Source organism: Bos mutus, chromosome 23 (assembly GCF_027580195.1).
Source record: "Bos mutus isolate GX-2022 chromosome 23, NWIPB_WYAK_1.1, whole genome shotgun sequence".
NCBI lineage: Eukaryota > Metazoa > Chordata > Mammalia > Artiodactyla > Bovidae > Bos > Bos mutus.
Genome location: NC_091639.1, coordinates 10842129 through 10856089, shown reverse-complemented (window position 1 = coordinate 10856089; position 13961 = coordinate 10842129). Strand labels below are relative to the sequence as shown.

The following is a 13961-nucleotide window of genomic DNA, read 5'->3' as shown; positions in this document are numbered from 1 at the left end:
CTGAGACACAAAAGACTGCCCAGAGACAATGTTCAGGCCAGAGCACATGGAGGGGAATGCAAGAAGAATCCAGAGGAATCCCTGAGTTGGGGAGAAGGAACTGAGACTTCGGGGAGGAACAAAATGTACAGGGTGGAGCACTGAAGAAGCCAAAGCCAGACAGGAAACTCTGGAACCTGCCGAGGAACCTCCTCAAGCACTTGCTGAGGACTAGTGAAAACGCATGTGCGGGAAGTACCCAAGGAAAAGTACCACGAGAAAGGACCACGGGGAGCACTCTCCAAACCCCACACAGGGCTGAGAACCATGCTTTGCCAGAATGGTACACCTAACACAGGTTCTCCCTGAGCAGTTGGGAAAACTTATCCCTATGCCAAATACTGCTCTCTGGCCCTACCTAACAAAGCATAAAAGGCTCAGTTTCCTGGTAACCTAATCATACCCTAGAGCAATGCTTGAGAAGAGTCAGAGACACACTAACATACCCAGAACCCAAAAGAAGAAAACTCATGATGCCTGGCATCCAACAAGGAGCCACAGGGCAAACAAAACAGCAGGAGGACATGACCTGCATTGAGTGGAGGGACATCAATTAAGCCAAACTGACCCCTAAGTGACACAGATGACAGATTAGCAGACAAAGACACTAATAACATCTATTATAACTCCATTTCCTATGTTTTAAGAAGGTAGAGAAAAGATTAAGCTATATCAGGAGAGACAATAAAGACAATTAAAAAGACAACAATGTCTGTGGTGAAAAATACACATCTGCAGATTTTAGACCAAAATTATCTAAAATGAAATACACAGAGAAAAAAAGACTGGGATAAAATGAACAGAGCACCCATGAGCTGTGAAAACAACCTGGAGTGCCTGGATACACGTGCACCCGAGATCCCAGCCAGGGAACACGTGTGCAAACTGTAGCTACTAGAATCTTCTCTAAAACTGATGACGTCTACAGAACTGAGAAGCTCCATGAACCTCAAACACAAGAATCAAAGAAAACTACATGAAGGCATACTGTGTGATGGTGTGCGTGTTCAGTCATGTCTGACTCTTTGTAACCCCATGGACTGTAACCCACCAGGCTCCTCTGTCCATGGGATTTTCCAGGCAAGAATACTGGAGTGGGTTGCCATTTCCTTCTCCAATTACATGATAGACTAAAATAAACAAACAAACAAAAAACCTTTAGAAGTGGGTTTCTTGCTGGACACTCACTACAAGCCAGGAGATGGTGGAGCTGTACCTTCAACAAATTCCACACGGGAGGGGAGGAGGAGGAACTATTGACCTACAATTTTATACCCAGCAAAAATACCTTCCAAAAATGAATGAGAATTTCTTACAACTGCATGCGATTCTACAACCCCCGTAAAAAGATTTTTAAAAAGTGAGGGTGAAAGAAAGACCATATCAGATATTAAAAAAACCTGAAAGATTCATCCTACACCAGCAGAAATTAGAAATGTTAAAGCCCTACAACCAGAACCCAACGGAAAATGATAACAAAAAACCATTTAGGTCAACAGGAAGGGAAGAGGAGCACCAGAAATGAGGACTGTGCGGGTGAACTGTGCAGGCAAGCAGGCTAGACCCAGCTCCATTTACATCATTAACATTTAGTTAAATCTACAGATTATTGTCTGTGGCTATTAAAGGTGCCACGTAATATTCAGTTCCTCAATGCTGCCCCTTTTCTACTTCCTGTAAATAGAAAATATGTTTCAGTCAAAGATAGGTCTGAATTCAACAGTGCATTTGACATTAACTATACTACTAGTGCATTCTGTTCAACAAACATGTAAAAACTATCGAGGCTTTGAAAATTCTAATTCTTACGGATGGTCACATTGAGTAACTCCTATTTCCAACACTGAGTGCTGCCAAGCAAGTATTCTATGCATTTGGGTCTATCTTCTTTCTAAACTTGGAGGTAGCAAAGTATTTTATGTTAACACAGTAACTCAGAACAGAAATAAGGAAACCTTAAATTTGACAATTCAGCTATAAAAGGAAGACCCAATAAAAGCCTAGGAGAATTCTCATCATCCTGAACATATATTCATCTCCAAAACTTAAACATCACCACGTCTTCAACCTTAAAATAATGTTCCACATTCAAAATCCAATCTCCTAGAGCAGGGCTGTCTTTGAACTCCGTAACTCTTGCACTACCAAAGGCCTAAATAACTAAAATACAGCAGCTCTTTAACAAAAAGAAAACATTTCTGTCCCTGCAGAGGCATGGTCCACACTTTTTTCAAAAAAAACTACATAAGACTCTTACATACTTGGCTTTTTGAAGTGTGTCAGGGCATCTTAGTATTAAGTACTATTAAAAATAGGAACCACCCCCAAGGGCTGTCTGGTCTATTCACATGTGACTTACATGTGAATAGACCAGACAGCACCTTCACAAACTATAGCCTGGCCCCCTCATGCCTACTCTATGTAGGCAAATACCTGGTCATACCAAGCTTTGCAGAAGAAATTCCCACTCTACCATTACAGTCCTTCCTGTGACTCAGTAACTTCAAAATAAAAAAAAAAAAAAAAAAGAGGGACACACGCCTACACTTTTCCATCAACCCACAGATGGTGGTGATGATGGCGCCATGGAGAAAAGACATGAATCACAATTTGCATAAGTCAAACTCTATCTCTAAACACATCTGAGAAGTCTTCAATGAGTCTGCATGTCCCCATACAGCAATTCATGTGTCATAGATGCTGATGACAGCTAGCACTGTATCTCATACACAGTCCTGATTATATACCTGGGAGCTTTTCATGAATCAACTTGTTCAGGACACAAAATCCATCATGAAGTGGTTACCATCGTCACAGGTATCTCACAAATGAGGAAACCAAGGCCCAGTGACATTGCAGACCTGCCCAAGAGCACATAACAAAGAGATGACAGAACCAGAAGAAGTCACGTGGTGTGGCTCCCGTGCATACTCTTAGACACTGAGCCACATACAAGGTTCCCATGACACGTCCCTGAAACAATCATGTAGAGGTACACCTTTCCACCACACAGACAACCCCTATCCTGATCATAAGCACTATTCCAAGTTTCTCACAGTCCATCCACACCTGACTGGCAAAATCTGTCCATTCTGGTTTCTAAAAGATATTCAGATACTTCTTCCAGGAAACACAAATGATATGATGATCAAGTGTAATGGGAGAAGGTGGCAGAGGTAAGGAGCCAGGTATGGCCACCAACAAATTCAAAAGGGGTTGATTAAATGCTGTAAGTCTCTCTAATGTTTCCATTCTAAACAGTAAGAACTAATTACAGTGTATCATTTTTAAACATAATTTATCAAACTCACCTACCACAATGATCAAAATAAACAGAAAACCAACACCCAGGAACCCCCCAGTGCCAACTCCTCCAGACCTTCAATAGCTGGGCTGCTCTGCCCATCCGACAGGCAGAGACCTTCTAGAGAGGCTGGCTTTTCCTTTCATAAAGAGGAATTTCAGATGATGACCTTTTAATAACTAAGAGATTCCTTTTATTTTTGCCTCAATACAGGAAAATAAGTCCTTTGGAACTCTACTGCTTTCTATGTGCCAAAAAACCCCCAACTTAAGTAAATCCAACGGCAGCAACTACACAGGAGCAAACATAGCTGAAGGGGCTTCCAGTAGAAAAATAACAGTGCAGACACGTGAGATGTTTTGACTAAAGACTTAAGAAACGTGCTACAAGCATCAATCAGAAAACGGAATTGCTTCAACTTGCAGGCTGGAAATTTAGGGCAAGGTCTAAACTGAGGCTGGCAATAGTCTACACTTAAGATTTCCATTTTTCTTAAAGTCAAACACATAAATTCCCTTTCTTTCCCCTGCTCTAACCAAGACAAAAGGCATTATTAACTGGTGACCCTAAAAACATGTACCTAAAAAGAGCAATTAATTGTAACAAAAAATGCAAGCATTCTTATCATTCTGAAGAGAGAGGTAACGCTTTTTCCAAAACAAATACATAAACCACGACTCTGGAATTTTAGGACTCAAGTGTTCTCCTCCAGAAAGTCTAAATGTCAATGGAGAATACAAGTGGTCCATCACAGAACATGTTCTGTGCATGCGTATTTTTGGGTATTTTAGACATGAGGTAAAAAGCAGAATCTAGTCAACAATCTGCCCGATGCTTGAAGCAACATTTCAAAATTACCATTTAGGTAGTTACTCTGGGCTTGGGATCAGCAGACACAACATCACTTCTTTAAAAAGGTATATTATGTGTAAGAAGGTTGGCACTGAAGTCTGACAGTAATTGACAAAGCTCCAGGAACTTGGATTCCAGTTCCTATGATTTGCCTGACAAGGCAGGGCATGTACCATATAGTTTACACTGAATGTTCATGCTAAATACCAACAAGCAATCAAGAGAGCTCTTTGAAAGCCCAGAAGTAGTAAAAGTCATTTTTTATTTGCTGTGTGCCCTGCAACACCACAGGGCATTTATGCCCTAACTACACTGTCCCTTCGTAAACAACACAGCTCCCTTCTGCCAGGCAGGCCACCCCACACCAGCTCTGAATGTAGCTTAACCTGTCAAACCTGAATCTATACTATATCCCTGGGTAGATTTCACTAGTAGAGTGTGATCCTAACTTCCCAAAATGCTGTCACGAATCCTTAATTCAGTAAAACAAGGTACTCAGCACGCTAATAATTAAACAGATTAGCAATGGGTTAAGTTTTCCCTAAGTTCCCGGAACAAAGTTTCTCTTTTCTGGTGCCCTGGAGAATTAAAGCTAATTGACTGATTTGCACACAGCTGCCACACAGCACTACAGTCCCGTGCAAAGAGGAAGCCGGCAGCACTACCATCTGAGAAAGGCACCCGGAGCCAGGGACAAAGGGCTCCCCGCCCCCACCCCAAGAGAATGAAGCTTGATGACCAATACCCTCTTGCTGACCAATCCCAGCAGAAGTGAAGGTGATGGCCAGCCACAAAGCTCAAGTACTGGTCACTGTTACTTCCAACTACCATCACAGAATTCTGTTCTCCAAACACAGATGAAGATGATGCTAGCTACACAACGGTCCCCCCGGCCCCACCCATGTTTGGAAACATGGATAGGATTATTACACACTCCAATATGTTTACGAATGTGATTTTAAAAAAAACAAAAACATATCCTTTAACCCCCTGCTCTTGTGATGATGCACTTTTCAAACTGGGGCAGAGTCTGTCACAGAGCATCTGAAACATAAAAGGCTTCCACTGAGACACTCAGCCAAATGTCTTTAAAAAGAGTAGCATACAAGGTCCAGTACACTGGCAGAGACAGTTCTTACACATGCTTGCTAACTGTACTAAAAACAAATCCAAGGACACCTTCTAAGATGCAGTGCTGAGGAGCAAGAGATAAAGGTGGTAGAAATTAATACAGACTCTATCCCATGAGTCTTCTAAAGGAAGACACTGCACGACAGGAAAACAAAGGCTTGCAGCTAATGGCTCTCCAATTTCAGATCCAAAGTGCAGATCTATTACAGATTTTTAAGTATCCACACGTGGCTACCCTCGTCCTTTCCTGAATTTGCTGCCAAATTCAGTTCTTCATTAGACACACACGTCAAGATGGTTTCTGAAAAGTAACTATAACTCTGTATACAGAAAGGGTACACAAAGAAGTCCAGACCGGGGGTTATTTTCCTCCCCTTTTCCCATCCTCTCCAACAAACAGATTCTAAGAACAAGTAATTAATCTTTTCATCCAGGAAAACACTGAGTATGAGAACGGAAATGGAATGAAATGAAATATAAATTCTAAATGGGGGCAGGGGGGGAATCACATCGTACATGAGACACGAAATAAGGCAGATAACTAAAAAAGGATTTTTAAACACTCAATTAAAAGTGTTATTATATAACGTCACTATCATTGTCTGACCATGAAGCCACAGCTCTTGTCAAACTACCATAGCGAACTTCCTGATCAAGCTATCTTAAGCTTATTTAGGAAAGTCACTAAAAACAACAAAAAATTAAAACCTGCCGGTAAATTAATTCTATGAACCGATTTCACACCTACTTATTTGGTTAACACCAAATGGATTTTGCTTTCCTGACAAGGGGGAAATTTTTTTTTAGAAACACCACATTTAAATCTTCACATTCACACCTCTGCAGTAGTGGCAAAATACCATCTAATATACTCAAGATGACAACCAATGAAAACCAATTAAAATGAACAGCAAAGGCAGGAATTACAAACTGGCAACTCTCTGGCCAATTTTTACAGCAGGAACTTGTTTTGTTTGGCTCATACCATTTTTTGTGTGTTTTACTCATCTTTTCTGATAATTAGTGGACAATGTTTAGAAACCAGGGTATTTGATACAAAAATCCAGAATTCTGGCTCCTCTGCGAAAAAAATCAGGAGATTGGGTGAGTGGGCCCAAGTTTGTTCCCACTTAAACTGGCACCTAGTTTGAAGTCCCTGGTTTAAGGCACGAATATGTTCAGCCTTGGGTACTAACCTTTTCCTCGACGGCCCTTCTTCAAAATCTGAAGAACTAACATCGTTGCTAGTCGAGGACACTTGGGATGCATCGTCCTTCTCATTCTCTGACTGTTCTGATGCTGGTCCTAATCCCTTAGACTGGCCATTACCAAGGAGCCCTACAGGTGAAAAAAGGGGACAAACACTTAAATACATGACACAAGGAAGCAGCACTTTACCACAGTTTAACCCTACACAGTGGCCGATGAGGGCAGACAAGAAACTTGACAGGAGAGAACCGGGAGGTGTGGATCCCCTGAGAGGGGAAGGGAGAAGCCCCACCTCATCCTACTTTTGACCTTACACAGGACTGGAATGCCTGCCAAAGAAATAACGCCAACAGTAAGCAATTCAAGCAGAAATGTGTTATCGTAATAATATACTACAGGGTTCTTTCTAAAGTACTTCAACTGGGCTTCCCAGGTGGCGCTAGTGGTAAAGAACCCGCCTGCCAAGGCAGGAGACATACGTACATCAGCATCTTTCAGGACTGGGGAAAGAAAAGTACTTCACATATTACCAATTCAAACTAGTCATCCTTCCAAGACCACATATTTACTCCAGAAAACACTAAACTCTTTTTGGGACTGCCTTCAGGAAACAGTAACTACACCCAAGAAAAAGCATCAACCGTTGCTTTGTAGCCGTCTATCGGTTCTTAACGAGAAATCTGACCGAGAAATCTGACTGGACAACTTTCTCTTCATAGCAGTCCTTCCCATCAGAGTCGCCATGTTTGAATCTGACCGTCTCAAAGGACAAAGATTCTCCACGACAGCATAAGTGGTGCCATGCTGAAGAGGGGGTCTCAGGGCCCCAGGGTGTGCTTCTAGTAACCCGAGCTGGAGAAGGGCCTGCGCCAAGTGGTGTGGAGTCGCTTAGCAGCCAGGTCACACTAATGGGGAACAGCTGAATAAAAGCCTGCTCCCTCCAGAGCTCAGACATCCTTCCATCCAATCCAGGGTTCTGGACACAATTTAGTTTCTACCAATGGGAGGCTTGTACCCGCCCAAGTGTCCACAGCCACTGGCCCCCAGGTTCACTGCCTAGTCACCAGCCTCTGGGCATCAGCAGAAACGCTGACACAGGGCCTGCATTCTCACAGCCACAGGGTTGGCTTTTATATAAAGCCAAAAGGGCAGGAGCCTTTTGTTCTCCCAACACTTTCAGCAAGTTTGTAAGCATTTATGTCCCTGTATTAAATCCCTTTTTAGCTGAAGCATTTAAAGAGTGGTTCCTATTAGTCGCCATAAACACTATACCCACACACTGAGTCGGATTTTCAGGCAGAAAGCAGTATACTGCAACAAACCTGGGACCTGGCCTGCTTATGCATCTCCCCAGTTATCTGTTTTTACACCATTTCAGAGTGTGAATAACAACATAAGGTTGGAAATCTAATACAATGCAGTAAATAAAATCCCATGGCTGTCGCTTAGACTTGGGGCTCTGGGAGTCATGACTACAATATGGAAATGAAAACACAGACAACTTCCCAGAGAAAGAGAAAAATGTGGGGAGTGTGCACTGTGAGGCAAACAGGAGACATAACTGGAGGGAAATCTATGGGTCTGAGGGTTGAAGTGTGGCCAACATTTCAAAGATGAGAGCAGTGCTATTCATTAGAGTAACCACCAGTCACACGGTGCTGCTGAGCGTTTGAAATATAGCTGATGTGGGTAAGAGGATGAATGATTATTTTTATTTAACCACATTTAAAACTCACTATAACTAACATTTTTAAAATAATTTCATATTAATTCTAAAAGTGTTCTGGACAAATTATTAGGTTACATCAAACACATTTAAATTAGTCTTACCCGCTTCTTCAAGATTTTCTAATGCAACTCTAAAAACTAACACTACATATGTGGTTGAAATAACATCTCTATGATCAGCACTGAATGAGAGCCCTGCAGAAATGCAACGGGCTGGAGTTGGTCCCCCCTCCCCGCCAGACGTGTTAACACGACCACACAACAGCCCACCCAGACAGCAGGAGGACACAAGCACACTCATACACACAGATTAGCAAACCAGCCCAGGGACAGAACATAAGCCAATGGATGAACAACCACACTGAAAAGGGTGCTGAACATGAAATGAAAACTCTTATTAAGGAACCATACATGAAATTAACATTTAAGGGGCATATATCTCTAAAATAAAAGTGTATTCCTGGTTGAATTCACATTTTTCAATAGTACAAAAGGACTTTAAGGAGAATAAAGCAGGAAAGGAGGAAGGAAATATAACTACTTTCTGCATACCTACCATATATATGCCAGGGCACTGGGGATAGACGCATAATCCAGCAAATCTAAATTCTAGTGGTGACAGGAGATATACCTGGGTGTGTCAGTTAGCAGTATGCAGCCCTGAACTTGCAGGGCAAGCCAGAGGGGAGGGCAGTGAAGATGAATCACTGGAGCAAGCAAACCTGCCAACGGCAAAGCGAAGAGAGCGAAGCTGGTATCTGCAATCACCTAAAAACAGAAGCCAAGGCAGTGGTGGTGCTGGTGGTGCAGGAGGAAGAGGGGGTCGTTCTGAAGCTGTGTTTGGAACACGGAGGAGACAGGAAGGAGGCGCCGCTGGGCAAAATCAGGGAACCAGCACTTGCTCTCCCCTCCGGTGCACAGCAAGGTCTCAAAGGTCTGCTGAGGGAGCAGGCAGCCCATGCATGAATGAGTGAAGGAAAGAGTAAAGCAGAGAAAAGTTCAGCTGTTCAGTGGTAAGGAGAACCTCAGTAGACTGTGAAGAGCGGTAACCCCCAAGCTGGAGCGCTAGTTAAAATCACCTGGAGGTTCAAGCACAGGGCCCCCTTCAAACATGCTCTTTTAGCACCAGAAGATGCTGTCTGCTTTGGCTGCTCTGGGGACCACATTCTGAGATCCACTACTGCATGGGGAAGCAAGAGTCAGTCAGCAAGAGATCTAGTTGCTCTAAGACACTGTAAAGCTTTGGGGAAGCCTGCACTAGATCCCAGGAAACTGACTATGTTTGTACTGTCGTAACAACTCACAGTAAGGCACCCAAACCCAAAGTTCCGCTGGGGCATTCATTCTTCCACCTCTGATCATCACTTGTGAAGGGGAAGAGGGCTGCTCACAATACTTAACCACAAAGCTATGTTAAGTCTGCTAATGGTAAATATGGTTAAAAAGTAAAATAATAGGGAGGGGAAAGAAGTGTTCATATGACTCACTGGAAAAGACCCTGATGCTGGGAAAGATCTGAAGGCAAAAGGAGAAGAGGGCAGCAGAGGGTGAGACAGTCAGATAGCATCACCAACCCAATGCACATGAGTTTGAGCAAGCTCCAGGAGACAGGGAAGGACAGGGAAGCCTGGCATGCTGCAGTCCATGGGGTCACAAACAATTGGATACGACTGAGCGAATGAACAACAACCATCTTAGAGACATCATATAGAACAAGGATTTAATGTTTCTCTTCTCAACAACAACAAAAAACCTGCCCAAGCACAAATTCAAGGAAACTGAATTATGAAATTTTACATGAAAAGGGGCAATTTTAATTGACTGTATGGGAGCTCAATGTCAGGCTGAGGAAGAGAATGCTCTGAAATGCTATGGCAAGACTGAGCTCCATTAAAAAAGAATCAGAGTACTGACTCCATTGTCCCATGCCCTCATCACACCGATATCTTGAAAGAACACCAAAGTTTCCCACATTTCAAGGATTAACAAAGTCTATCAACCGAACTAGGGGAGGGATGAGTTGTCATTCACTTTCCAGATCAGGAAAACGGGGGACACGCAAAGATGCTGCTTGCCCATTCTATGAACTGAGGGATGTCGGCTGTTTCCAGCCTTTTCAGGGGGCGAGACTGACTTGTTTTGCATATGACTGACTGTTTCAATTTGAGTACCCCAGCCTGTACATCAGCACAGAGAAAGTGTTCATTTATTTTCAGTGAGACAGTCTATATGGTTGGATAAACTTGGGCTTTTTCTTCTCTGCACACCCCCACCCTTCACGTCTCCAGTGCGCCGGCTACCCTATTTCATTTTGAAGGTTTTCATCCAAGTCGTACCACCTGCCAATCCAGGAGAGCCAGGTCAGCAAGACGGATCCCGACGCCATGGGGCAGAAGAGCCATTACGAGAACATCAGGCAAGCCAGTGCGGGCTGCCTCTCCTCTCCCCAACGGAACAAAGCCCTGCCACCAATTTTTACAATGATTTTTAGTCCATGAGAAAGAATCAAACAGCATCCCCTCCTTCAAACACACAAACTGGCTTTATTTTTCCAAACCCCTCCCCTCATCAACACAAACCTTTGTGGGGAGAGAAGCTTAAACAGAGAAGCAGAAAGGCCCACACATTCTGCACCGCCCCCAACTCGGGCATTCGTTCCCCTCTATTAATATTCAGTAGGTTGAACTTAAATTAAACCACGTCTATTGTCTTTCACAAAAGCAATAAATATGAGCTGAAAATTCCAAGTCACTGCGGTAAAGGCGGCTTGGGCACTGCCTCCAGCCTCGGCAAGTCACCATCAGCTGACAGGGCGGCGAGTCAGAGGCCACCCCGAGGGCAGTGCCCGTGCTCAGGAGCTGAGAGCCCAGAGGAAACAGAATTCAGCAGCTCTGCACCCCACCTCCCACGTGAGCCAGCAACGAAAAGGCTTTCAAGGCAATATACCCAAACGGGTCCTTGCTAAGCCTGGAACAGCAGCAGCAAAGAGGAAGGGGGCTTCCGTGCTGGGGGCTGCCCGTGCGTGTGCGTGAACTTCTGCCTCTGGCTGTAACATAAAGGGGGCTGGGACATTTGAAATATAAATGAGGCCAAAGATTCCTTCAGCTAAGCAGCGATGAGAGCTACAGATTTCAGAACAGAAACATACGCAGAGAAGGAAATTCTGTCCCAGACTCTGAAAGGGGGGATGAGCCTGGGCGGTGCTTCTAATTTTATGATGTTTTAGACACAAAGAAGTTTTCCCAGTCATCATGTTAGCTACCCATACAGGACGAAATACACAATGGAAGAAAAATCTAACGCCTCTCGTTTCACAAAAGCAAGGCCTAGAGAAGGGTTAAAGAGAAAGAAAAACAAGGAGACCTTTGAAGCTGTTCCCGAGCTTCCAAAACATCTGGAGCACACCAAATGTATTAGCATATTAGGGAGAGTCAGTGTATTCGGCTTTGTTGTAGAAGAGATGCACAAAAGGTAATTCTGTATTATGGAGCCAATGCCCGTCTGTCACCCTGTCACTGCAAGACAAGGTATCACATTACATATTAAACAGTCAAGCATCCAAAGAGAGCTTTCATTTGCAGCAGCAGCAGCAGCAGCAGCAGCAGCAGTGCGTGTGTGTGTCTGTTGAGGGAGGGGGCTGGCAAGACATAAAAGCAGCCCCCTTGGCTGAGGTAGGACCTTCTCTGAGGTACTTAGAATGTCTGTTTTGCTGCCATGATTAGTGGAAAATAAAGCCTATTTTCACTCAAATTTTGAAAGAAAAATTAGATTGTTTGCGTTGTACATGTGGATGCCGGGGAAAACCTGGCTGGGGCCAGCTCCACGGAGTCAACATGAAAATGTAGTTTAAACCCAACTGTATACACTCAGGTCAACAGCTGAGCCTTGGACTGATCCTGGGGTCCCGGGAAGGGGGTGAGCAGGGCAGAGGGATCTGCAAAGCGAAGCCCAGGCTGGTCCACTGACACCCTCTCCGCCACAACACACCAAGGTGGCTGAGAACAAACCACAGTCTTGAGGCATGGTGTCACTGCCACACTTGTGGGCAACAAAGCACGGATGAGTGGGTTTACTCCTTCAGCTCATGGAGGACACGCAGCTCTTTCCCTCAGGAGGATGGCCCCCGACAGGCCAGGGCGCCCCTTTGTCTGCTCTCAGATCAGCAATGACGATTCCCCACTCCAGCCAGGAAAACACAGCCCCAGCAGCAAAAGAGCCCCCAAGAGGCAAGTGCACACAGAAAGTAGAGAGAGCGTGTTATGGATGGAAGGATGGATAGATAAATACAAGAGACAGACAGATGGACAAATAAGATGGATGGATAGGCAGGCAAGCACATAGACCGACAGGCAGAGAAGCAGGCAGGTTACAGAATCCCCCGGAACCCTTCACAGCCAGACTTCTTCTCCACAAAACCTTCCTGGACATCTTTGCAGAAAGGATGTTCGTTCAAAACCCGACAGTGATAATGTCACAGAAAAGTTGGGCCACTGGGCAGGCAAGGAAAATATCTGACCCTCATCCTTTTCTCCTCTTTTCAGAATCAAGCAAATGACTAAATTTGAGAGACGTGAACAGGAAGAGAGACAAACAGAAACCCTAGCCCAGGAGGCAGCTCCTCACCTCAAGGTACCGAGGGAACACAAGCCGGCAGACAGGTCGTAAGTACACACGAGAAGGTGGACCAGATCCCTGCTCTGACTAAACCCCAAACCGGTCAGCACCACCAGGAGACAAAAGACCTCTCCTTCCCACGTCCCGACAGGAGTCCCAGAAGAGGCTCCAGCAAGGACCAGAATGCCACAGCGGAACTTCACTGGACACAGAAGTGCCTCCACCGGCAGGGCCCAAAATCTCCAGGAAAGGTGTCTGAATGGTCCCAGAAGCTACTGAGGCTCTGGTGACGACGCCAGTAAGCAGGGCCCTGTGTGCCAGCGCCACTCCTCCACTTCTTTAGGGCAAAGGCTCTTCTCCCTACACTCCCATCCTCCCATCCTTCACCCTTCAAATGATTCCCACAACAATCAGAACAGGTACCGTGTCTCGAGTACAAATGATTACTGAAATACAAGCATTCACACTGCTCTATGACGAAAAGCTCTACCTGCGTCCAGTCGCCCTTAGCCTCCTACCTCAGGGTCATTCCTTCTCTTGGTCCCTGTCCCCATCCCGAGACCTCGCTGTGTTTACACTGGAAAACCAGTCAACCTAGTTGTAACTGTCCATCAAAAGCACAAATCCTTGGAATCCCCTAAAACATGAAACTCAGGTCTCTTGTCAGCTAAGTAAGGGGTGTGCTGGACAAGTGGCCCAGTGCTGAGCGTCCAAGAGGTCGAAGATTGCCTTCCACATTCAAAAGAAGTGATTAAAGACAGTGTTGGGCTTAGGCTGGTGTGGAAAATGAGCTGCAGAACAATGGACCACTGCAGAGCCTGGGAACTTAAGAGGCAGACACAGCGGAGGGGAACCCAGCGCATTTTTATCAAAATTCTTTAGATAAACAAGACCAGCATGTCCAAAGTCTTCTGTTCCGATAAGGTGACATGCCAAAATCTCGTTTTATAAATCCTGTAATTTGCACTTCTCAAAGGGAGATTTTCCATAAGCAGAGCATGTTCCCAGATAGTGACATTCTACCTATAATTAAAACATGTCTGTGTGTGTTTGTGTATTTGGAGAGAGAGAATAGGAAAGCTTC

General features: G+C 44.5%; 1 protein-coding gene across 5 annotated transcripts in view; it reads right to left on the bottom strand.

Annotated features, from left to right (window-relative positions):
• Positions 1-13961, bottom strand: part of JARID2 (jumonji and AT-rich interaction domain containing 2) — a 230119-nt gene that overhangs the window by 84637 nt on the left and 131521 nt on the right. For 4 of the 5 annotated variants that reach the window (XM_070361166.1, XM_070361167.1, XM_070361169.1 and 1 more), the window contains one exon: positions 6523-6664. The exons of the other annotated variant lie outside the window; for it this stretch is intronic. In XM_070361166.1, the coding sequence (XP_070217267.1) occupies positions 6523-6664 (142 nt within the window). The remainder of the gene's footprint in view (positions 1-6522; positions 6665-13961) is intronic. 5 annotated transcript variants of the gene reach the window in all.